This window comes from Salmo salar, chromosome ssa13, assembly GCF_905237065.1.
Source record: "Salmo salar chromosome ssa13, Ssal_v3.1, whole genome shotgun sequence".
Lineage (NCBI taxonomy): Eukaryota > Metazoa > Chordata > Actinopteri > Salmoniformes > Salmonidae > Salmo > Salmo salar.
Genome location: NC_059454.1, coordinates 97,343,224 through 97,368,512, shown reverse-complemented (window position 1 = coordinate 97,368,512; position 25,289 = coordinate 97,343,224). Strand labels below are relative to the sequence as shown.

Below are 25,289 nucleotides of genomic sequence, written 5' to 3'. Positions count from 1 at the left end.
TGTGGTGGGTTAGATACTGGAGGAGGTGGTTTTATCTCATTCTCGTCATTCCGGATGGATGGTGACTTTGGGTTTAAAGCAGTGGAACAGCAACTGCTACACATTTTCCATGACCGAAATGGCACCGTATTTCCAATGAAGTGCTCTGACTACTTTTGACCAGAGCCCTATTTGACCTGATCAAACTAGACCAGTGTATAGTGAATAAATAGGTTGCCATTTTGGACTCAGACTTTGTCTCCACTCCACTTTGCTCTGACAAAGACCTTGAGGCCGATACGTAAAGTTTAATAAAGAGCGGGTTTCTTCTTTTTTTCTCTCAGGTTATTCAACTGTTACCTTGCACCTGCAACAAAGATAGCTTAGATGTCCGAGTGCCTTTTTAGAATTTTGTATTTTGCCGTTACTAAAAAAACAAAATCAGTGTGACCCAGACATGGTCAGTAAGTCTTGGTTTATTAATAAAACATGCCCTCTCTGCATGGTAAGGCAGGTTTCTGCCCTAAGGATTAGTGTGGGCTCAGGAAAACCTTTTGACCTTTTTAAACCGCTTCCAATGGGGAGACTGTTGTCTGTCACAGTCCTCACATTGAATTCCCAGAGGGAGCCAAAGATCTGACCCCTCAGCCTAACCTCTGGGCAGCGGTCAACTGAAGAAGCCCAGATGCTGAAGAAGCCCAGATGCAGCTGTGCTGTGGTGGGTTTGTCTGTAGTTTCTAGAGAAAGTCCAGATATAATCTGGTGAGTGAACTTGCTGACATGATGTTCTGTATCATCATGACCTCACTGGTCTGCTATTAAGACAGAGACATCTCTTCCAAAACATACCTACATTGACATGCACTTGAATACCCTGTCAACATTCTTCACATTCTTGTGTCAAAGAAAGGGCTATTGTTCTTTTATACTTTCAAAAGAGAGAGGACATTTGGAGAGGACCATTAGACCCAAAGACGGTTTGAATTTCTGACTGTTGGCAGAAGACTGGTGTATTTGCAAAGCTGTTTGCCCTCAAATGTTTTCAGAGCGGCTTTTGATAAATTTCAATTGTGACCGGACGGTTTGCTCAAGAACAACAACAAAAAAATCTAGATAGTTTTTTCAGCTTGCCAAACACACTGTTGATGAACACACTGTTGATGAACACACTGTTGATGAACACACACAAGAAGATGGAAGTGTTCTAGATTTCTCTTTGTCTTATTTTTGAAGAGAATGAAATCTCAGAGAATGGAATTCCGGTCCTGCTTGCGCACGTTGTGCTTGGATGGAGTCCTCGCCAGCTGTGTCCCAAATGGCACCCTATTCCCTATATAGCGCACTAGGGCACTGGTCAAAAGTAGTGAACCTATGTAGGGAATTGGGTGCCATTTGGGACGTACACCCCACCTTGGCTGCTTGGCCAAGATGGGTCATGGACTGTTTGGAGGAGGCATGTTCACCATGTACCCTGCAATCTCCAACAAAATACCAGGAAAATCAAAGAAGGGGAACTCCATCTATTTGGGTCAGTTAGGCTAGTGGCAGACGAAAGCCTGGGCCCGTATTCATAAAGGGTTGCTCAGGAGGAGTGCTGGTTTCGGATCAGTTTGTCCATTCAGATCATAATTGATTAGATTAAATGGATCCTAGATCAGCAGTCCTACTCTGAGACACTTTGTGGATACCGGCCCTGAAGTTTAATCACAGAGTTTGTAATTGTAAGAATATGTTAAAAACAGCTGTTTTTCTGACCTGAAATGTCTTGCCTATTTCTAGCTGTAAGGTTCTCGTTTTAACTTATCACCTCAAATCACTAATGCAATTTAGAATGGAAAATATTGTATATTAAATTAGATGTTAATGCAATGTGAGAGAACCATCATTCAATGCATGTTATTGTCCTAGGTGTGAGTTGAGGCTATTTTCACTGGCAACGGATCTGATCCCAGACACAAACGGATCTGATCCCAGACTCAAACGGATCTGATCCCAGACACAAACGGATCTGATCCCAGACACAAACGGATCTGATCCCAGACACAAACGGATCTGATCCCAGACACAAACGGATCTGTTCCCAGACACAAACGGATCTGTTCCCAGACACAAACGGATCTGTTCCCAGACACAAACGGATCTGTTCCCAGACACAAACGGATCTGATCCCAGACACAAACGGATCTGTTCCCAGACACAAACGGATCTGATCCCAGACACAAACGGATCTCATTTTGTTTTCTAACAGCATGCCTTCAATCTGGTCCCCCTGGATTTCCTATGTCCACAAAGGTTACACGTCTTTGTGCTCAGTCCCAAAAGCAAACGCATTCCTCCTTCATGCACTAGCAACAGCAGCAGCCACTACTCGCTCTTGGCATGCGGAGTCATATTGAAATGAAAAAGCCAACTGTCTCCTCAGAATTCACCCAGCAGAGTGCTAAAAGAGACATTAGGAACCTTTTTGAGTTATAATTTATTTTTTATTATCTCTTCAATTTTCAAGATGAATTATAGCATGTTCCTTTAGTCTGGTTTTTTCTTTCTTGGAATAAGTGTTGGTTCTGAGAGCCAAAAATAAGAGCGTCACTGTCTGTTTTATACCCACCCTCAATGGTGTGGCAACATTCTTTTGACCACTCTGAGTTATTTATACAGGTTATGCCTGTGTGCACAGCGTGTTTTATTTCAATGGTGCCTTGTCAGTCAAATTGTGGATGTGGAAGAAATTAATAAAAAAAACATCAATTGACTTAGATTTAACTTAGGTTTCTGTCAGTTCACAGGTTTCTGCCTCGTCTTGAAAAGGCATTGGTTGGGGAAAGAGAGGAGCCTGCTTCCCTAATGAAGAGGTGTCTGTCATTCACAACAACCCACACCAGGCCTGGGATTTGTAGCTCTCCAAGGCCAAGGGGACAGCTAGGGGAAGAATGTAGTTAGAATGGCCATCAAACTCAAATATAGTAGTTAGTGACAACAGCTGGAGAGGGTGAAGTGAGTTCCTCGTGTAGCGCCCCGAGGGAGTCATCATTCAGCCTGCAAGTCCCGGGCTGCTGCGAAGGGGCAGAGCGCTAGGGGTGAATGGGAAAGATGGAAGGAGATCACTTCTTGCTTTCATAAATCAAAGGGAAAGATTTGCACCTCGAACAGCAGAACAGACATCCGTGTTGACTCGGGAGAGGAGGCCTCTAGAGTGGCCCCAGCCCAACACTTCACAAGTCTCTGCTAAGGGATTCCCATGATTGGTCAGAATTTGGTGTATTCGTGGGCTAAATGCCTTGTGAAATAAGAATAATTGCATGGTTTCCTCGACCTAAATGATAGCCATCCAACCCCAAATACCCCCTTGGACTTGAGCTTTTTGTTACTCAGTGAAGTTCCTCCTGAAGTGAACTGACATCTTCTCTGAGAAACTGCCTGTTCGCTCTAAACAGACTATATAATAACCGTTAGAATGATGGTAGTTCTACTGTAGGAGTTGTAGTCACAGCATAAGAGTCTTGTTGGCCTCCAGTAATTAAGGCACGACACAGGCACCAAAATTATGACCGTTGTGTCAGTTGATTCTCCTCGTAACTTCATACAATTGGGTTTCTTTTTGGTTTAGATGGTAAACATTGTTTCATTGCTGTCATTAATACAAATGTGCATTGTCGCAGTGTACTAACCCTGGGAACCCAATATCTGGAGGGATTGAATCAGGCCCCATATGTTATCTGCAAACCAGAGAGGCTTAATTGTCATGTTGCAGCAGAGTCGTTGCTACAGAGGTAGGTTCTTGATTCGATAGTTTCTACAGCAGGAAAATAATCCTGCAGCAACAGGAAATGTTAATTATTATGTAGATTATAATTAATGGACATTTTTGTAGGGTACATTTTTTTGATACATTTTTCATAAGGTAAAATAAAGTCTGAAATTTCTAAGTGGAAATTACAAACCTCAGAGGCCTTTTTAAACCTTAAATGCACTACAAGTAAATTAGATAGTAATGATACTATACTTGGGTAGTAGAGGAAGTATACAATCTACTCAAAGAATATTTTGATGAATGAAGGATGTTGTCCAAGTTGGTGTTTGACTTCACTGTCCAGAAAGTATAGACTAGTGTATGTTTTTTCTTGTAATAATACTCTTTTTAGTATTCTATCCAACTAAGTACTGCAGATTTATAGTTTGCATGTATTTATTTTTAAGAGCAGAACTTTGCTGCTGAAACGGTTTACAAATTCAACGTTCAACGTTCAAATTCAACGTTAAAGAAGACTAAAGACCAAAACACCACTCAGTAGAGTTTACAGATGTCAGTTTGTGCCGTTTCAGTAGAGGAAGTGTTTACATTCCCCCCACAAATAAATGACAAAATTGTACATCTAAATGTTGGGAACTTTTGTGTATTTAAGTAGAGACGAACATAGAGGCTGACCGTATGTTTAGAAAAGACTGTTGTATGAACTCCGTCAAATTAGGCGTTTTGAGAAAACAAACTCATGGGCTGTGTCTGAAATGGCACCCTGTTCCCTGTGGCGCACTACCTTGGATCAGGGCCCATAGAGCTCTGCTCAAAATTAGTTCACTATATAGGGAATAGGGTGCCATTTCAGACACACCCATGCTGCAACTGCTTTAAAATGAGTTGAGACTGTCTGGATGAATTTAGAGTTTAGCCTAGATGTCTGAAGTTGTGTGAGGACACCGTGTACCGTACAGCCCGGCCTCACAGCACTTAAAAATAGTTTGGAGAAAGAACAAGCAACATTTTGTTTATGGATCGGTTTGGTCAGACTCATTACTCCCTGGTAAAGCAGGTCTGTATGTTTTGCTGGCCATATAATTCAGGCCTATGCTTGGCTATACACACCAAGTAGTGGAAGGTAAAGAACAGTTACAGCATTATGATCTAAAGAAGAGCTATTTATTTATTTTTTTATCTCTCTGAAGAATAGGCCTCAACCTGTGATCATGGGTGCTAAATACCATTTCTCACATCCTGGAATGATGATCACATGCCTAACATACCATCCTCTCTGACAGCGGCCCAGTGTTCCAGCCAGAAGGATTTATATAGTACTACAGTAGCTCTTAATAAATGACAGGCCCAGACACAGGTCGTCTGTCCTCGACACGTTACGTTGTTTATTTTGTCCCCCATCAGTGTGTCCTGTCAGGGTCTGGGGCCGTTACCTGCTAGTCAGAATAACCATGACTCCAGTAGCCAGGTGACTGAGCCTGCCTGCCTGTCTTCTCAGTCTGTGACATCAGAAGGCTGTTATGGAAATAAGTATGCCACTGGAACGGATTGGCTCTTTTCTCACTGTCTGCCCACGCTGTGACATCACTGCCTGGGCGTCTGATCGTAGAGATTAAAACAAGCACATTAACGCCTCGAGTCACCAAACGTCAACATACATGCCGGTTCCCCCCCACCCACCACACGCTCATCTCTCTCTCGCTCTGTTTTTCTCTCATCTCAGCATCTCTCTCATCCCTTCCCATCTCTCCCTCTCATTAATTCATTATCAAAGTAGAGTCCCATTCACACAGAAGATCTAGATCACAAAATGGTGAAAAATCTCCAGTATTTTATGTGCTGACTCCATTCGGTCACACTGCCTTACTCCACACCAGTTTGCCTCATTCATGCTGATCAGGGGAAGGCCAGCCGGGCTTGTGCATCCTCTCCAGTCAGTACATTTTATTTTATTTATTTAACTATCAAATCAACAACACAAGAGTAAGTGTTGCTAGGCAAGTGAGTTAAGAACAAATTCTTATTTACAATGACAGCCTACCGGGGAACAGTGGGTTAACTGCCTGGCAGAACAACAGATTTGTACCTTGTCAGCTCGGGGATTTGATCCAGCAACCTTTTGGTTACTAGTCCAACGCTCTAACCACTAGGCTACCTGCTGCCACTAAACAGAAGTTAGCAAAACTTTAAAATTATTTCATGTCAGAAATGGTTAATTTCCACAAATGCAGTACCAGTCAAAAGTTTGGACACACCTAGTCATTCAAGGGTTTCCTTTATTTGTACTATTTTCTACATTATAGAATAATAGTGAAGACATCAAAACTATGAAATAGCACATATGGAATTATGTACTAACCAAAAAAGTGTTAAACAAATCAAAATATATTTAAGATTCTTCAAAGTAGCCACCCTTTGCCTTGATGACAGCTTTGTACACTCTTGGCATTCTCTCAACCAGTTTCACCTGGAATGCTTTTCCAACAGTCTTGAAGGAGTTCCCACATATGCTGAGCACTTGTTGGCTGCTTTTCCTTCACTCTGCGGTCCAACTCATCCCAAACCATCTCAATTAGGTTGAGGTCAGGGGATTGTGGAGGCCAGATCATCTGATGCAGGACTCCATCACTCCTTTTTGGACAAATAGCCCCTACACAGCCTGGGTGTGTGTTTTGGCTCATTGTCCTGTTGAAAAACAAATGATAGTCACACTAAGTGCAAACCAGATGGGATGGCGTACCGCTGCAGAATGCTGTGGTAGCCATGCTGGGTAAATGTGCCTTGAATTCTAAATAAATCACTGACAGTGTCACCAGCAAAGCACCATCACACCTTCTCCTCCATGCTTCACGGTGGGAACCACACATGCAGAGATCATCCGTTCACCTACTCTGCGTCTCACAAAAACATGGCGGTTGGAACCAAAAATGTCTAATTTGGACTCATCAGACCAAAGGACAGATTTCCACCGGTCTAGTGTCCTTGCTCGTGTTTCTTGGCCCAAGCAAGTCTCTTCTTCTTATTGGTGTCCTTTAGTAGTGGTTTCTTTCCAGCAATTCAACCATGAAGGCCTGATTCACGCGTTCTCCTCTGAACAGTTGATGTTGAGATGTCTGTTACTTGAACTCTGTGAAGAATTTATTTGGGCTGCAATTTCTGAGGTGCAGTTAACTCTAATGAACTTTATCCTCTGCAGCAGAGGTAACTCTGTGTCTTCCTTTCCTGTGGCGGTCCTCATGAGAGCCAGTTTCATCATAGCGCTTGATGGTTTTTGCGACTGCACAAATGTTTCGTCGTTTCTCTTTGCTTATTTGAGCTGTTCTTGCCATAATATGGACTTGGTCTTTTACCAAATAGGGCAATCTGCTGTATACCAACCCTACCTTGTCACAACTGATTGGCTCAAACACATTAAGAAGGAAAGAAATTCCACAAATTAACTTTTAACAAGGCACACCTGTGAATTGAAATGCATTCCAGGTGACTATCTTATGAATCTGGTTGAGAGAATCCCGTGATTACAGCTTTGCACACTTGTAACAATTTTTTGGGGTTACTACATGATTCCATATGTGTTATTTCATAGTTTTGATGTCTATTTTCTACAATGTAAAAAAAAAAAGAAAAACCCTTGTGTCCAAACTTTTGACACGTACTGTATGTCAAAGCAAACATGAACCATTGAAAGAACAAAGAAGTTGGTTTCTTTCTCTCTGCCCAATGTGCAGTTGCTACATCCGTTTTTGGACTTACACATTTATGAAATGTACCCATTTGATTTCGAAGTATGTAACTTTGAAATGCCTTGAGCGTAGTTAAAAGAATTATGTTTATCATGGATGGTCAGTCCATGCATCCATAACTTTGTCTATGAATTTGAGAGTGGTTAATTTCTCCATCCCCAGTCCTCAGCTTTTTACCAAAACGGGCAGGAATAATGCTTTGTTATTGTTTCAACTGCAGATGGCCCACTGTAGCTTATAGAATCCATTGGAAGATTATCCTTTACACCCAAGGCCTGCATGTGGAATTTGACCTAGTATAGAAACAGTGTTGCAACACTGAGCCGTGATCTATACCCCCCACTTCATTCACCCCTCACAGATGACAATTTGTTCTCAGGTCTTACCTGGTTCCAGTCAATTTATGTCAGGTTTCACCAGTTACCCCTCTGCTCCACGTTTCATTCAGCACCTGCACCTGTACAAGGGTTTCAGGCCCTATAGCCCCTGTAGCCTTGGCCCTGTCAGTCAGTCAGAGATGAGAGTGGACTGGGTATGATGGTTGTCCTGATCCAGATTGTCTCGCTCTCATCTCATATCAACCGGTCTTGATCTGCTCTCTCCCCTCGCATGTTGGGATTTTTACTGTTTGTCATTAACATGTTCTGTGTTTTGCTAAGTGTGATTGTTAGTTGCGTCTCGGGTGTGGGAAACGTTCCTTAAGTCTTTCTCTTTCATCTCGCTCATTCTCTCCCTTCTCTTTCTTTCTCTCGCTCATTCTCTCCCTTCTCTTTCTTTCTCTCGCTCATTCTCTCCCTTCTCTTTCTTTCTCTCGCTCATTCTCTCCCTTCTCTTTCTTTCTCTCGCTCATTCTCTCCCTTCTCTTTCTTTCTCTCGCTCATTCTCTCCCTTCTCTTTCTTTCTCTCGCTCATTCTCTCCCTTGTCTCTTTCTTTCATCTCGCTCATTCTCTCCCTTGTCTCTTTCTTTCTCTCGCTCATTCTCTTTCACACACACACCACACACACACACTCTCTATCTCATTTAAATTCAAATGGGCTTTATTGGCATATGTTTACATTGGCAAAGCAAGTGAAGTGAAGTAAACAAAACTGAGAATAAACGAATTTAACAGCAACAATAAAATATTAGAAATGAACAGTAAGCATTGCACTCAAGGTTTCTCTCTCTCTCCTCTCTCATATATTCTGTGTGAGTACTCTCTCCTGTCTTCCCATGGCCACTTGGCCAGCCAACAGGCTTGTCCCTCACCTGTCATCAGCTGATACCTTGAAAGAGCAGGGCCAAAACCTGCGTCAGTGGAGGCAGTACGCTCTGTCCTTCATTTAGACTTCATCCAAATCTTAACTGACACTGTTTATGGATGCTTCCATGTTTATCTCTTTAAGGGCACTACATTCTACAGAGTTTGGATGTGTTGTATTCTGTATCCTCTCTTGGCAAAGTACCAAGGTTCATTTCAGTGTGCAGATACTGAATTGAAGTAGTAAGTAGACCTGCTACTGTGCTTTGTATGTATCGTTATGCTTGAATAATACAAGGTTATATCCACTTATTTGAGCCACTTGTTTTTCTCATTGAAACCCTCCTTGCCCAGAGGTATACTTTCCCTTTGCAGTCTCATCCAGTCTCAAGGCTGAAGTTGAAGAATTCAGCCCCTTTTTCCTCCTTTCTTTTTCATTGGGAACATTTCCAATACGTTGGATGTGGCTGGCTCTGGCACAGAGCAGAGCAGGAAAGAGGGGTTTCCTTGTTAAACTGGGAGCCCATCATTCATCCTGCTGGATCTGTTGGCCATGCAGCAGGCGCTGTAGTGGAGCTTTCCCTCAGATCACATCCGTTCACCTTGTGTTTGTCACTGTGACCCAACGGGTCTCTCGCTGCGTTTGAAATGGCACCCTGTTCCCTATGTGGTGCACTACTTTTGATCAGGGCCCATAGGGCTGTGGTGAAAAGCAGTGCACTATATAGGGAATAAGTGGGGCGCCTTTTCAGACACATCCTCTGTCTTACTAATGATGAGGCAGCGCTTCAGATGATTATTTACATGTTGGATGTTATTTTCTCTGCATTCTGTCCCAATTACCTATTCTCCCAATTAACGGGGATACGCATTAATGAACTGTTTAATAACTAAACGTAGTAAGTTCCTGTAGGAGACAAGAAGCCAGACAGACAAACTATTAATTACTATGTTTTTAACTTCCTGTAGAGGAAATTAAGCCATGGCTGAGGATCTCCTAGTTAACAAACTCCTCTGTTAGTTAACAGACAGTTTGGTAATAGTTTAACTATGAACAGACTGCTAACTACTGTGTCCCTATAGAGGAAAATAAGCCGGGTAGCGAGGCGGTGGCGGAATATCTGGAGTGCAAGAAGAAATATGAGGAAACAAACTGAAGAAGGGATCCAGCAGAAAGACGCAGGTAACAGACCGGTGTCATTACTCAAACTGGGCCGTTCATATCTGGTGTCATTACTCAAACTGGGCCGTTCATATCTGGTGTCATTACTCAAACTGGGCCGTTCATATCAGGTGTCATTACTCAAACTGGGCCGTTCATATCTGGTGTCATTACTCAAACTGGGCCGTTCATATCTGGTGTCATTACTCAAACTGGGCCGTTCATATCTGGTGTCATTACTCAAACTGGGCCGTTCATATCTGGTGTCATTACTCAAACTGGGCCGTTCATATCAGGTGTCATTACTCAAACTGGGCCGTTCATATCAGGTGTCATTACTCAAACTGGGCCGTTCATATCTGGTGTCATTACTCAAACTGGGCCGTTCATATCAGGTGTCATTACTCAAACTGGGACGTTCATATCTGGTGTCATTACTCAAACTGGGCCCTTCATATCTGGTGTCATTACTCAAACTGGGCCGTTCATATCTGGTGTCATTACTCAAACTGGGCCGTTCATATCAGGTGTCATTACTCAAACTGGGCCCTTCATATCTGGTGTCATTACTCAAACTGGGCCGTTCATATCTGGTGTCATTCACTCTCTACACTCCATCATTCAATGAGGTCAGTAGGAGCTTACTGTATATCACAGTGTTGATGCCGTTAATGATGACATCATTCAGTCAAATACATATAGATTACCAGCAATGTCTCTCTTTTTGATACATCCGGGGGTTGAGGTGAAAGATTTGTGTTAGTGACCCAATGACCTTTAACCTGCTTGTCCCGTAGACGATGGCGCTGCTGGACCGTTTCAAGTCCAAGCTGTCTTCAGCCATCCCTGAGACAGGACCCTGAGGAGCTGGCGGAGGATGATGACAAAGGATGGTATGTTGTGGTTACATTAAAAACTCAATGTTTTATTTAAGCAAAGTTAAAAAGCTTGACTTTTCGGCCATTTTGTCTGATTTGAGATGAAATATATTTTGCAAGAGAGACCTACATTAATTTTTGGAGTTCAGCAGAGACTAATCTTATGATTAGTGACTTCTAATACATCCTGAACAAAGTGTCAAATGACCTGTACTCTCAAACAATTGAATTTGACTAATTTGGTTACCATGGAAAGATGAGAGAATTTGCATAGTGCCTTGGTTCCGATCTAACCTTTATGCACTAACTGTTGGACCAGGCGTCCACTTTTCAATACACTCATATAATCTAATGAGCTTTACACATCTGGAAAGCACTATAAAATCCATTCACTTATTATCATGAATTACTTGGGGCAACTCTATCCTGCAGTTGTCCTCTATCTAAGACCAGAGCTTCTCTCCCACCCTGGGCATGCTAGCAGCAGTACTACGACACTACCACTGCATCCCAGATGGCACCCTACTTTTGGCCAGGGGCCATGCATCCTGTTCCCTATATAGTGCACTACTTTTGACCAGAGCCCTATGGGCTGAATAGGGAATAGGGTGCCATTTGGGATGTAACCTACTACCAGTTCCAATGGGCCAGCCACAGCAGCCCATCCACCATCCATCTGCCCCCTGCCCTGTAACACGATTCCAACACCATCATTAAGTTTGCTGATGACACAACAGTGGTAGGCCTGAACACCGACAACGATGAGAGCCTTTAGGGAGGATGTCAGAGACCTGGCAGTGTGGTGCCAGGACAACAACCTCTCCCTCAACGTGAGCAAGACTAAGGAGATGATTGTGGACTACAGGAAAAGGAGGACCGAGCACGTCCCCATTCTCATCGACGGGACTGTAGTGGAGCAGGTTGAGAGCTTCAAGTTCCTTGGTGTCCACATCACCAACAAACTATTATGGTCCAAGCACACCAAGACAGTCGTGAAGAGGGCACGACAAAACCTACTCCCCCTCAGGAGACTGAAAAGATTTGGCATAGGTCCTCAAATCCTCAAATCCTATATTTTAAAATAAAACGAAATAAAGTTTTTATATAGCTGATACCAAGATTGCTTAGTCAGTCACTTTTAACCTTCCCATAAGCCACCTTGGTTATCTACACAGGATGGTCTTTTACTTAGTTTCCCAGATGCCAGGAAGATGAGATAATGATGCATTGTTCTTAACTCTTCCAGGCTCTCTCTATCTGGAGTCCCTCACACCACATCTGGTCTATAGAATGCTGGCTTTTAGGTTTTTATCACCAACACAAGTCAATTCTCTAGTAGGACCCTACAGAGGGTAGTGCGTACGGCCCAGTACATCACTGTGGCCAAGCTTCCTGCCATCCAGGATCTCTATTCCAGGTGGTATCAGAGGAAGGCCCTAAAAATTGTCAAAGACTCCAGCCACCCTAGTCATAGACTGTTGTCTCTGCTACCGCACGGCAAGCGGTACCGGAGCGCCAAGTCTAGGTCCAAGAGGCTTCTATATAGCTTCTACCCCCAAGCCATAAGACTCCTGAACAGCTAATCAAATGGCTACCCAGACTATTTGCATTGCCCCCCCTCCCCTCTTCTATGCTGCTGCTACTCTCTGTTATTATCTATGCATAGTCACTTTAATAACTCTACCTACATGTACATATTACCTCAATTACCTCGACACCGGTGTCCCCGCACATTGACATTGACTCTGTACCGGTACCCCCTGTATATTGCCCTGCTATTGTTATTTACTGCTGCTCTTTAATTATTTGGTATTTTTATCTCTTACTTTTTGGGGGGGCTTTTTTCTTGAAACTGCATTGTCGGTTAAGGGCTTGTAAGTAAGCATTTCACTGTAAGGTCTACACTGTAAGGTCTACACTGTAAGGTTGTAAGGCTGTTATATTCGGCACATGTGACAAATAACATTTGATTTGATTTTTGACCTGTTACGTCTGTTAATGGTCAGTGTGTTGTTAATTCAGTACTGTGTGAGACTTGGTCATTTCTTCAAACAATCATCTTTATTTATTATGGATTAATTATTGCAATAATGAGACCGTCAGCCCACCAGTCTTGACTGACTGTTAGGCTGAGAGTCTAGCCTTTACAGACGATGCACAGTTTTTATATAGCTGATACTAAGATTGCTTAGTCAGTCACTTTTAACCTTCCCATAAGCCACCTTGGTTATCTACACAGGATGGTCTTTTACTTAGTTTCCCAGATGCCAGGAAGATGAGATAATGATGCATTGTTCTTAACTCTTCCAGGCTCTCTCTATCTGGAGTCACTCACACCACATCTGGTCTATAGAATGCTAGCTTTTAGGTTTTTATCACCAACACAAGTCAATTGTCAGCTTCAAGCTCTCTCTAGTAGAGCCCATGTCCTCAACACCCAGACTAGCTGCAGGGTGCTAGAGTGGAGACCATAAAACACAGCATTAGCAGGACAGAAATATCTTACTGTTCGTTAAGTAAATAATTGTTACATAGCCAACAAGTAAGGTGAATACATCATTTTCCCCTCACACCAGTCATCACAACACAGGCTCCTAAACGACTTGACCCACTGCTGACTAACTGGTCTAGATTAGATAGATGTAACTGTATGGCCTGGGTGCCAGCTTTCGCTTTTAGTTTCCTTCATCTCAGAGAAACACAGACTGCCAGACAATTGAAAAGATGGCTCTAACAGGGGCATGTTTTCTCTCTCTTATTTAGAACTTTGTTTCCTCGTCTTTGTGTGTGTGTGTGTGTGTGTGTGTGTGTGTGTGTGTGTGTGTGTGTGTGTGTGTGTGTGTGTGTGTGTGTGTGTGTGTGTGTGTGTGTGTGTGTGTGTGTGTGTGTGTGTGTGTGTGTGTGTGTGTGTGTGTGTGTGTGTGTGTGTGTGAAGCTGTGTTGTAAAGGCCGTTCCTGAGCGCAGCACTACACTAACAGTGGACAACAAAGGAGCGGGTTGAATAATGCCCTGTCAGCAGCAGGGCTGAGCTCTGCATCAGTCTCTGCTCCGTACAGAAGATACATATTAGGTCTACTGGCTTTCATTCCACACCCACGCTGTTTACTAGCAAGACCTAATACTGCTGCTCCTTTACTACCTAAAACTAAAAACAGAACGGTCAAGTTTTCAGTGTTGTCTTTACCCAAGCCTGTAGCAGGACTGAAGGGTTTGTCATCCCTAATGCATGTTTTCACACAACACAACCTTGGGTTGCCACTGTGTAAGAAACTCACAGATGCATAGAAAACACACATGCGTTGTAAGTATAGGACATATAGGGATGTTAATGTAATGTTTTAGAGCATACAGGGTGAGGATATAGAATGTGATGAACCCTATAGTGAGGAGGCCACATTCAGGACTGTAGTCTGTTGGCTCACACCGCTTCTTCTGTCAGACAAATCAGACTGTAGTCTGTTGGTTCACACCGCTCCTTCTGTCAGACGAATCAGACTGTAGTCTGTTGGCTCACACCGCTCCTTCTGTCAGACAAATCAGACTGTAGTCTGTTGGTTCACACCGCTCCTTCTGTCAGACGAATCAGACTGTAGTCTGTTGGTTCACACCGCTTCTTCTGTCAGACAAATCAGACTGTAGTCTGTTGGTTCACACCGCTCCTTCTGTCAGACGAATCAGACTGTAGTCTGTTGGCTCACACCGCTCCTTCTGTCAGACAAATCAGACTGTAGTCTGTTGGTTCACACCGCTCCTTCTGTCAGACAAATCAGACTGTAGTCTGTTGGCTCACACCGCTCCTTCTGTCAGACAAATCAGACTGTAGTCTGTTGGTTCACACCGCTCCTTCTGTCAGACGAATCAGACTGTAGTCTGTTGGCTCACACCGCTCCTTCTGTCAGACGAATCAGATTCATATGCAATATCAATTTTTTTCTCCCCCAGCCAGTCACCTTTCTGGCCTTTTTCTGTTAGGTTTTTAAATGTAATGTTTCTCTTCTCTGCTGCTGCTGCTGCGTATGTGTGCGTGTGTGCGCGCGTGAGAGGCGCCTTGTGGAGCGGCTGCTGGAAGTTAAAACACGACTGTGTGTATTGGCACCTGAAGTTGTGCCAATACTTCAGATATAACAATTTATTGAAGACAATGACGACAGCAGTGTGCATGCATGTTTGCATAGCCTGGTCTCTCTGCCCAGACAGAGCTAGCATCAGAAAATCAGCTGTGACCATAGAAATACAATGAATAGAACTGGCATCCCCATTCAAGTCAATAATGGCATAATGGGTAGATTGGCGGCCATTGCAAGTCTACCCATGGGAGCAAAGCAGGAAGTGTACCCATCAATCTGTGCTGTGATTTGTTGAATCAACTCAACTGACATTACAAAAAATACATTCCATTGCGTGAGCCACATCAGTTAGCAGGGCTCTGGTCAAATGTAGTGCACCAACTAGGGAATAGGGTGTCATTTGGACTGTAGTCCTAGTCTAGAACAACACTCTGCCAGCCAGTAGAGTAGATGTCTGTGCCACTCTGAGAGCACTGGTACAGGAACTAGAGCATTACTACAGGTCAGACTCCCCAAGTCAAGTCTGGGCCAGGGGACTAGAAACTATTCCAACTGTGTCTGGGTCTACAAACTCTATTTTATAGATCGCTCTGCTAACACACACACACACACACACACCATTCTTATAACACACACAGACATACACAGGCTCACAGACATGTCTCTGTCAGTCTGGCTCTGTTGCTCTCTCTTTCCTCCCTCTTTTGGGTTTGATGAGCAGACTGTGGAGCTCTGGGTAGAGAGTGGGTTTGATGAGCAGGCTGTGGAGCTCTGGGTAGAGAGTGGGTTTGATGAGCAGACTGTGGAGCTCTGGGTAGAGAGTGGATTTGATGAGCAGACTGTGGAGCTCTGAACGGTGGGAGCCCAGAGCCTGACACACACTGTTCTTTAGTAAGTCTGAGCGGTGAGGCTGTGTGCCTGTCATCACTGAGGCTGCTAGATAAATGATGGTAGTGGTTGGCCTAATCCTAACCCTGTCTGCCAGAATAGAGCCATGACATCCTAGATGAGCTGTTACTACTACTGCCCAGTTCACATGAACACAGGAGGGGGACTGCAGAGCACACACATACCGCTTCACTGAAGGCAGACATACACACATGCACAGAGAGACAAGACAGCTGACACAAATACACTCATACTTAGCTTCGCACACAAACTCAAGTGCACACTCAGACACACTCCATCCAACACACACACGAGGAGGACAAACATTTTAATATGATCTTAGTGGCTGATTAAAGCGGTTCTGCCAGTGGTGTCTGACAGCATACAACACAACTCGTATGGCAATACATTGACTTGGATAACTTCCTGTAATACCCCCCCACCCACCCAAATAAAATAACTTCCTGTAATACCCTCCCCCAAATAAAATAACTACCCCTAATACCCCCTCCCCTCCCCCAATTAAAATAACTTCCTGTAATACCCTCCCCCAAATAAAATAACTACCCGTAATACCCCCTCCCCTCCCGCAATTAAAATAACTTCCTGTAATACCCCCTCCCCTCCCCCAATTAAAATAACTACCCGTAATACCCCCTCCCCTCCCCCAATTAAAATAACTACCCGTAATAACCCCCTCCCCTCCCCCATTTAAAATAACTACCCCTAATACCCCCTCCCCTCCCCCAATTAAAATAACTACCCGTAATACCCCCTCCCCTCCCCCAATTAAAATAACTTCCTGTAATACCCCCTCCCCTCCCCCAATTAAAATAACTTCCTGTAATACCCCCCTCCCCCAATTAAAATAACTTCCTGTAATACCACCTCCCCCAATTAAAATAACTTCCAGTAATACCCCCCTCCCCCAATTAAAATAACTTCCTGTAATACCCCTCCCCTCCCCCAATTAAAATAACTACTTGTAATTCCCCCCAAAATGTAATAACTTACTGTAATACCCCACCCCTCTCCCTCAAATGTAATAACTACCTCCTAATACCCCCCCGAATAATAAACAACTACCTGCAATACCCCCCCAATAATAAAATAACTACCTGCAATACCCCCCAAAATAATAAAATGACTACCTGTAATACCCCCCGAATAATAAAATGACTACCTGTAATACCCCCGAATAATAAAATAACTACCTGTAATACCCCCCAAAATAATAAAATAACTACCTGCAATACCCCCCCAATAATAAAATGACTACCTGTAATACCCCCCAAAATAATAAAATAACTACCTGTAATACCCCCCGAATAATAAAATAACTACCTGTAATACCCCCCAAAATAATAAAATAACTACCTGCAATACCCCCAAAATAATAAAATAACTACCTGTAATACCCCCCGAATAATAAAATAACTACCTGTAATACCCCCCAAAATAATAAAATAACTACCTGCAATACCCCCCAAAATAATAAAATAACTACCTGTAATACCCCCCAAAATAATAAAATAACTACCTGCAATACCCCCCAAAATAATAAAATAACTACCTGTAATACCCCCGAATAATAAAATAATTACCTGCAATACCCCCCCAATAATAAAATAACTACCTGCAATACCCCCCCGAATAATAAAATAACTACCTGCAATACCCCCCCAATAATAAAATAACTACCTGCAATACCCCCCGAATAATAAAATAACTACCTGTAATACCCCCAAAATAATAAAATAACTACCTGTAATACCCCCCGAATAATAAAATGACTACCTGCAATACCCCCCGAATAATAAAATGACTACCTGTAATACCCCCCAAAATAATAAAATAACTACCTGCAATACCCCCCCAATAATAAAATGACTACCTGTAATACCCCCGAATAATAAAATGACTACCTGTAATACCCCCCGAATAATAAAATAACTACCTGTAATACCCCCCAAAATAATAAAATAACTACCTGCAATACCCCCCAAAATAATAAAATAACTACCTGCAATACCCCCAAAATAATAAAATAACTACCTGTAATACCCCCCAAAATAATAAAATAACTACCTGTAATACCCCCCGAATAATAAAATAACTACCTGTAATACCCCCCGAATAATAAAATAACTACCTGCAATACCCCCCCAAAATAATAAAATAACTACCTGCAATACCCCCCAAAATAATAAAATAACTACCTGCAATACCCCCCCAAATAATAAAATAACTACCTGCAATACCCCCCAAAATAATAAAATAAATACCTGCAATACCCCCCGAATAATAAAATAATTACCTGCAATACCCCCGAATAATAAAACAACTACCTGCAATACCCCCCCCTCCCCCCCGAATAATAAAATAACCTCTCATCTTCTGTGAATTGGTGATAAAAGGGAAGATGTTATCTTGATTTTAATTAACCCAGTGTTCAGCTCGGTGACCCCTGTGTGACGCATGGTCTTCATCAGAACCCTCCAAACAGGTGTGTCGTGTCCCTGTAGGAGCATTATGCATGTGGTGCAAATCCCTCTGTGCCGGATAGATGAGTCCGCCTGATGGACACCGGTGACCTGCCTCACCCCATTGAAGTCATCTCTTTCTCCGCTTTCTTTACCTGCCTCCCCGTGGAGTTCCTGGTCTCTGTAGCTTTACACTGGTAGTTTGATGTTAACTGTTTGACTGATAGGCTTGGCCTATTAGGTAATGCATTGGAGTTTTTCGGTCAGTGTGTTCTAAGGGAAGCAGGTTGATAGAGGTTAAATCATTAAGATTTGACTTACAGCTGATCTAAGATACGTGTTCTCTCCAGAAGAAGAAGGTGATGTTGGGTAGATAACGTGTGAGGCTCTGGGAATATAGGCCACTGTGAGTGATTAGACGGACTGACTAAGCGGAGAAAAAAAAGCTTGATGAACACGACAGCTAAATCTATGTTTGTGTTATTGCTGTGCTTTCATTCATCTTCCTGAAAGGTAGCTGGCCATTGGCCAATCAGTCCCTGCTTTGGTCAAGACCTCGTTTTATGACATTTCAGACCCTTTGCTTCTCTTCCAATCCCTTTCCTCTCTAACCCTGGGATCTTCTCTCTAAAATATCGATTTTTATAAACCGATAAGTTTTTCTGTAAGCAGTGTCAGTTGAAAGATCAACATACAATATTTGTTGGTCTGATGTGATTAATAAGGAGCATCCAGATGCTGCACTTGATGAATTTATGAAATTGCTTCTTCCAATTATTGCTAAACATGCACCTGTTAAGAAACTGACTGTTAGAACTGTTGAGGCTCCAAGGATTGATGAGGAATTGAACAAATGTATGGTTGAAAGAGATGAGGCGAAAGGAGTGGCTAATAAGTCTGGCTGCACATCTGACTGGCTGACTTACTGCAAATTGAGAAATTGTGACTAAACTCAACAAAAAGAATAATAAACCGTATTATGAAGGAAAGATTTCCACCGGTCTAATGTCCATTACTCATGTTTCTTGGCCCAAGCAAGTCTATTCTTCTTATTGGTGTCCTTTAGTAATGGTTTCTTTGCAGCAATTTGACCATGAAGGCCTGATTCACACAGTCTCCTCTGAATAGTTGATGTTGAGATGTGTCTGTTACTTGAACTCTGTGAAGCATTTATTTGGGCTGCAATTTCTGAGGCTGGTAACTCTAATGAACTTATCCTCTGCAGCAGAGGTAACTCTGGGTCTTCCTTTCCTGTGGCGGTCCTCATGAGAGCCAGTTTCATCATAGCGCTTGATGGTTTTTGCGACTGCATTTAAAGAAACTTTAAAGTTCTTCACATTTTCCGGATTGACTAACCTTCACGACCTTCGTGTCATTTCTCTTTGCTTATTTGAGCTGTTCTTGCCATAATATGGACTTGGTCTTTAACCAAATAGTTCTATCTTCTGTGTACCACCCCTACCTTGTCACAACACAACTGATTGGCTCAAACGCATTAAGAAGGAAATAAATTCCACAAATTAACTTTTAACAAAGCACACCTGTTAATTTAAATGCATTCCAGGTGACTACCTCATGAAGCTGGTTGAGAGAATGCCAAGAGTGTGCAAAGCTGTCATCAAGGCAAATGGTGGCTAGTTTGAAGAATCTCAAATATCTAAATATATTTTTATGTTGCTGAATTTCTAAAATCCTGTTTTTGCTTTATCATTATGGGGTATTGTGTGTAGATTGCTGAGTTTAATTTTTTTCAATCCATTTTAGAATAAGGCTGTAACGTAACAAAATGTGGGAAAAGTCTGAATACTTTCCGAAGGCATTGTATGTGTAACTGATAGATACACACAGGCTACATGTTCATGTTTTTAAATGTATGTCAATTGTAAAGTCTTTCGTCTGTCATGTATCGTCTGTCATGCATCTCCTTTATTTACTAATGAGGCAGCTCTGATCCTAAAGGAATTTTCAATACACTTAGAATTAGCAGAACACACATTCCAGTTGAAAGCTTGTGGCCATATTGAATCTACCCTTTGGAATGATCATTAAACGGAATGCTTGTCAGTGAAACCATATAGAATGTGGAATTCTAGAAGTATGCTATATCCGTCCTACCTAGTCTTCCGGTGGCAGTTCAGTTCCATCGCGGATGTCAGTTGTAAACCTGTCCTATGTAGGTGGAATTCCATGTTAGCTGCTGTTCCTTCAGCTGCTTCTTGCTGGCTCCTTCAGATTCAACTGTTCTCCCTCTTTTTCTCTGCTGTGACGGTGCTGCTTGCTGCCAGTCCCTAAAGGACAACAGGAAAGCTAATCATGCTTCCAAATGCATATCAGTCAACTTCCTTCTCTTGTTCCTCTTCACCATCTACCTCCTCACCTTTTTATCCGTCCTTCTTCTGCTCCTCTTCCTCCTCCTCCATAAGAGAACAGAACATTTCGACCCCATATTTTGAATGTGATATTCTTCTTTAGCACACTTCTGTGTTAAGCACACTCATTACTGTGTTGTGCTGTGTAAAAGGTGTAGCCTATTCCTTTATCAGCAATACAATGTCATCTCTAACCACCATGACATCTTGATAACATGGATGCCTGTTGTGACTTAACATCCACTTCAGAGGAAGGGCATCTGTTCTCAGGAACCGATGGAGACGCATCTCTTTTTGTTGTGATTATTGATGTTTTTATTGTGGACATTGGGGCTTTAATATCTGTAGGGGAAGTTAGAATGGTATGAGTCTTTAGTCAGTAGAAACCTGGCCATGTTTTTGCAACTTTCACCATTTTGGATCTGTGCGTTAATGTCTCAGTGAAACCAGGTCTAGTCTGTTGGTTATAAATCGTCAACCTTTCTCTATTTCTTTCTTTCTTATATATTTAGGATGGCCCATGTTCTCCAGTTTGATGAGCAAACCAGAAAAGTCAAGGATGCCATCATGCAGGACGAAGACATGTTTGACATCTATGATCCACGCAACCCCGTCAACAAACGGCGGAGTGAGGACGACGGTCAGGAGTTAGGCCTGGAGGTTAACCCCAGCCATGTGACAGACCAGGCCTCACTCCTCTCTTCCGCTCTAACCCACCACTTCAAAACAACTGTCTCTCCTTCCTGTTAAACTGTGTGAACTTTGAACCCTGGAATGCCATGAAGCACCAAAACAGCTGTTATTGAGAAGCTGTTGGCCTCTGTTCACATCTGGACTGATGTAGCTAACACAGGGCTAACGTGACTCCAGCCCATCAGCATAATCCCTGATAAAATGGAAACGCTAGTGACCTGACAGCTATAGTTCATGTAAAGCTCTGTCATCAAGACATAGTATCCTTCTAGCATTTTGAACTGGAATCTGAACCCACATTTCCGGGAATGAATTTTTATCACCCTACACTACTGTATGTTTGTGTTGTGAGAATTGGGAAGGTAAGGTGAAGGGGTGAGAAATGCCCAGGTACCTAGGTAAAGTAGTAAGGTTGATGGAGGATGTTCCATGTCATTGATGTCAACATGTCTGATGAGCAATGTAATGAACATGTACTGATAATAAATTACCTTTCTCATAAGACGTACATGCCTTTTGATGTTTGCAGCTCCATTTCTGTTCCTCTCTGATTCCAGGAATCCTCCAACAGGGATTTCTGGGAATTTTAGGAAAGTTACCGGAATTTTGCAACCCTAACTGTGGTGAACAATGATCGGAAAGGGAGGAGAGGCAGAAGCTGCTGCAGTAGTTTCCCCAAGAGAATGACCTAAGGTCAGTTTAGCGTTGTTCCCCCTAATAGTTAAGATAATTGGAGAGGGTAAGCTGATCCTGGATCTGTACTAGAGGTCGACCGATTAATCGGTATGGCTGATTAATTAGGGCCGATTTTGAAGTTTTCATAACAATCGGTAATCGGCATTTTTGGACGCCGATTATAGCCGATTATATGCACTCCATGAGGAGACTTGACCACCTGTTGCGCGAGTGCAGCAAGGAGCCAAGGTAAGTTGCTAGCTAGCATTAAACTTATCTTGTAAAAAACAATCAATCTTAACTTAATCACTAGTTAACTACACATGGTATTGATGATATTACTAGGTTAACTAGCTTCTCCTGCGTTGCAAATAATCAATGCGGTGCCTGTTAATTTATCATCGAATCACAGCCTACATCGCCAAACGGGTGATTTAATAACAAGCGCATTTGCGAAAAAAGCACTGTCGTTGCACGAATGTACCTAACCATAAACATCAATGCCTTTCTTAAAATGAATACACAAGTATATATTTTTTAAACCTGCATATTTAGTTCAAAGAAATTCATGTTAGCAGGCAATATTAATTAGGGAAATTGTGTCACTTCTCTTGCGTTCTGTGCAAGCAGAGTCAGGGTATATACAGCAGTTTGGGCCGCCTGGCTCGTTGCGAACTGTGTGAAGACCATTTCTTCCTAACAATTTGCCAGAATTTTACATAATTATGACATAACATTGAAGGTTGTGCAATGTAACAGCAATATTTAGACTTATGGATGCCACCCATTCGATAAAATACGGAACGGTTCCGTATTTCACTGAAAGAATAAACGTTTTGTTTTCTAAATGATAGTTTCCAGATTTGAATATATTAATGACCTAAGGCTCGTATTTCTGTGTGTTATTATGTTATAATTAAGTCTATGATTTGATATTTGATAGAGCAGTCTGACTGAGTGGTGGTAGGCAGCAGCAGGCTCGTAAGCATTCATTCAAACAGCACTGTCATGTCCTGACCATAGAGAGCTCTTATTTTCTATGGTAGAGTAGGTCAGGGCATGACTGGGGGGTTTATCTAGTTTATTTATTTCTATGTTGGGTTCTAGTTTCTTTTTTCTATTTTGGGTTTTTTGTATGATTCCCAATTAGAGGCAGCTGGTCATTGTTGTCTTTAATTGGGGATCATATTTAAGTAGTTGTTTTTCCCACCTGTTTTTGTGGGATATTATTTTGAGTTAGTGCAAGTTGCACCTCTGTCGTCACGTTTTGTTTATAGTTTATTGTATGTCTTGCTAAGTTTCACATATTAATAAAGATGTGGAACGATACTCATGCTGCGCCTTGGTCCTTCTCTACAAACGTACGTGACAAGCACTTTCCTGCGTTTGCCAGCAGCTCTTCGCAATGCTTGAAGCACAGCGCTGTTTATGACTTCAAGCCTATCAACTCCCGAGATTAGGCTGGTAATACTATAGTGCCTATAAGAACATCCAATAGTCAAAGGTATATGAAATACAAATGGTATAGAGAGAAATATTCCTATAATAACTACAACCTAAAACTTCTTAACTGGGAATATTGAAGACTCATGTTAAAAGGAACCACCAGCTTTCATATGTTCTGAGCAAGGAACTTAAACGTTAGCTTTTTTACATGGCACATATTGCACTTTTGCTTTCTTCTCTAACACTGTTTTTGCATTATTTAAACCAAATTGAACATGTATTTATTTATTTGAGACTAAATAGATTTTTATTTGTATTATATTAAGTTAAAATAAAAGTATTCATTCAGTATTTTTGTAATTGTCATTATTACAAATATATATATATTTATATATATATTTTTTAAAAATCGGCCGATTAATCGGTATCTACTTTTTTGGTCCTCCAATAATCGGTATTGGTGTTGAAAAATCATAATCGGTCGACCTCTAATCTGTACCTAAGGTCAACTCTTCCTCAGATCTGATAAAACAGCAGCTGAGTAGACCGAGCCAGCCAGCGTTACTACACATGACTGGAATCATAAAAGCAGCTCTCCAGCACAAGTTGTGAAAAGTAGTATTAAAGCTCTATTAAGTCCCTGACTCCGTCTTTATTTGCACCCCAAATGGCACCCTATTCCCTATATAGTGCGCTACTTGCGACTTAAAAAGTAGTGCACTACATGGGTTGTTTCACGAAATGTGGTGCCTTTTGGACCTGCTAACCTTTAAGAAATGAACTATAAAATATCTCTTCTTTCAACACTCAATTGCATGGAGGATACATTGCATTCGAAAAGTACTCAGACCCCTTGACTTTTTCCACATTTTGTTACGTTACAGCCTTATTCTAAAATGGATAAAAACAATTAAATAATCCTCATCAATCTACACACAAGTGAAAACAGGTTTTTAGACATTTTTGCAAATGTGTATATATATTAAAAATAAAAAAACATCACATTTACATAAGTATTCAGACTCTTTACTCAGTACTTTGTTGAAGCACCTTCGGCAGCGATTACAACCTTGAGTCTTCTTGGGTCTGACGCTACAAGCTTGGAACGTCTGTATTTGGGGAGTTTCTCCCATTCTTCTCTGCAGATCCTCTCAAGCTCTGTCAGGTTGGATGGGAGCATCGCTGCCCAGGTATTTTCAGGTCAAGTTGTTTGCGTAACCTGTACTTTACCTTTACCAGATGTAAATGCGTCGCTAATCACAGTATCAATAATACTCTTCAGCAAAATAACTACGTTTTTACAATGATGGTGAAACTTGGAGATATTGTGGGATTAAGTGGGTTGAAATCTTCCTAGAAGTGACACAGGGTTGACTGAGGGCACTTTAGCAAGCCTTTATTCATATAAAACATCTGATTTAGTTATTTATCCATATTAAAGTGCACTTCAATTAATATAACCAGCTTTTAAAATTCATTATTGGTGCACAATTATACTTAAAATATCAAAGGGATGCAAAAGGCAGCCATCTTGTGGAACGACCCATAGGCTGAAACTTGGGATGCACTTTGAGTCTGTCTTTAGGGCTTCCTCTACTCTCTGTTCTAAAACTGTCAAGCAGATATGACCTGCCTTCACCCAGTCATTTCATTAGATTGACGCTAGGAACATATAGCTGTGGTGAAACTAGTGACAGTCAAACCCCCTTGCTTCCCTTTTTTCATTCTCCAACTGAGAGCCATAGACTGGTCGAAAGTAGTGCACCAATATTGTAGGGAATAGGATGGTTCCGGTCATAGTTAGAATAGGGTGTTACTGGTCGACAGTAGTGCACTACACAGAGAATAGGGTGCCATTTGAGACCAGCCTGGCCTCTCTGCCTTCCTGTAATAGTGGTTGGAGTAAATGCTG

The 25,289-nt window shown here is 42.0% G+C and overlaps 1 protein-coding gene across 3 annotated transcripts in view; it reads left to right on the top strand.

Moving 5' to 3' along the window:
* LOC106568334 (spliceosome-associated protein CWC27 homolog) overlaps positions 1-21,351 on the top strand; it is a 49,287-nt gene extending 27,936 nt beyond the window's left edge. For 2 of the 3 annotated variants that reach the window (XM_045692501.1, XM_045692500.1), the window contains 3 exons: positions 9,799-9,898; positions 10,675-10,770; positions 21,076-21,351. In XM_045692501.1, coding sequence (XP_045548457.1) covers positions 9,799-9,898; positions 10,675-10,727 — 153 coding nt within the window. In that variant the 3' untranslated portion in view covers positions 10,728-10,770; positions 21,076-21,351. Of the gene's footprint in view, positions 1-9,798; positions 9,899-10,674; positions 10,771-21,075 lie in introns of those variants that run through there. The other variant, XR_006758409.1, reaches the window with a different exon arrangement.
* Positions 21,352-25,289: the final 3,938 nt, after the last annotated feature.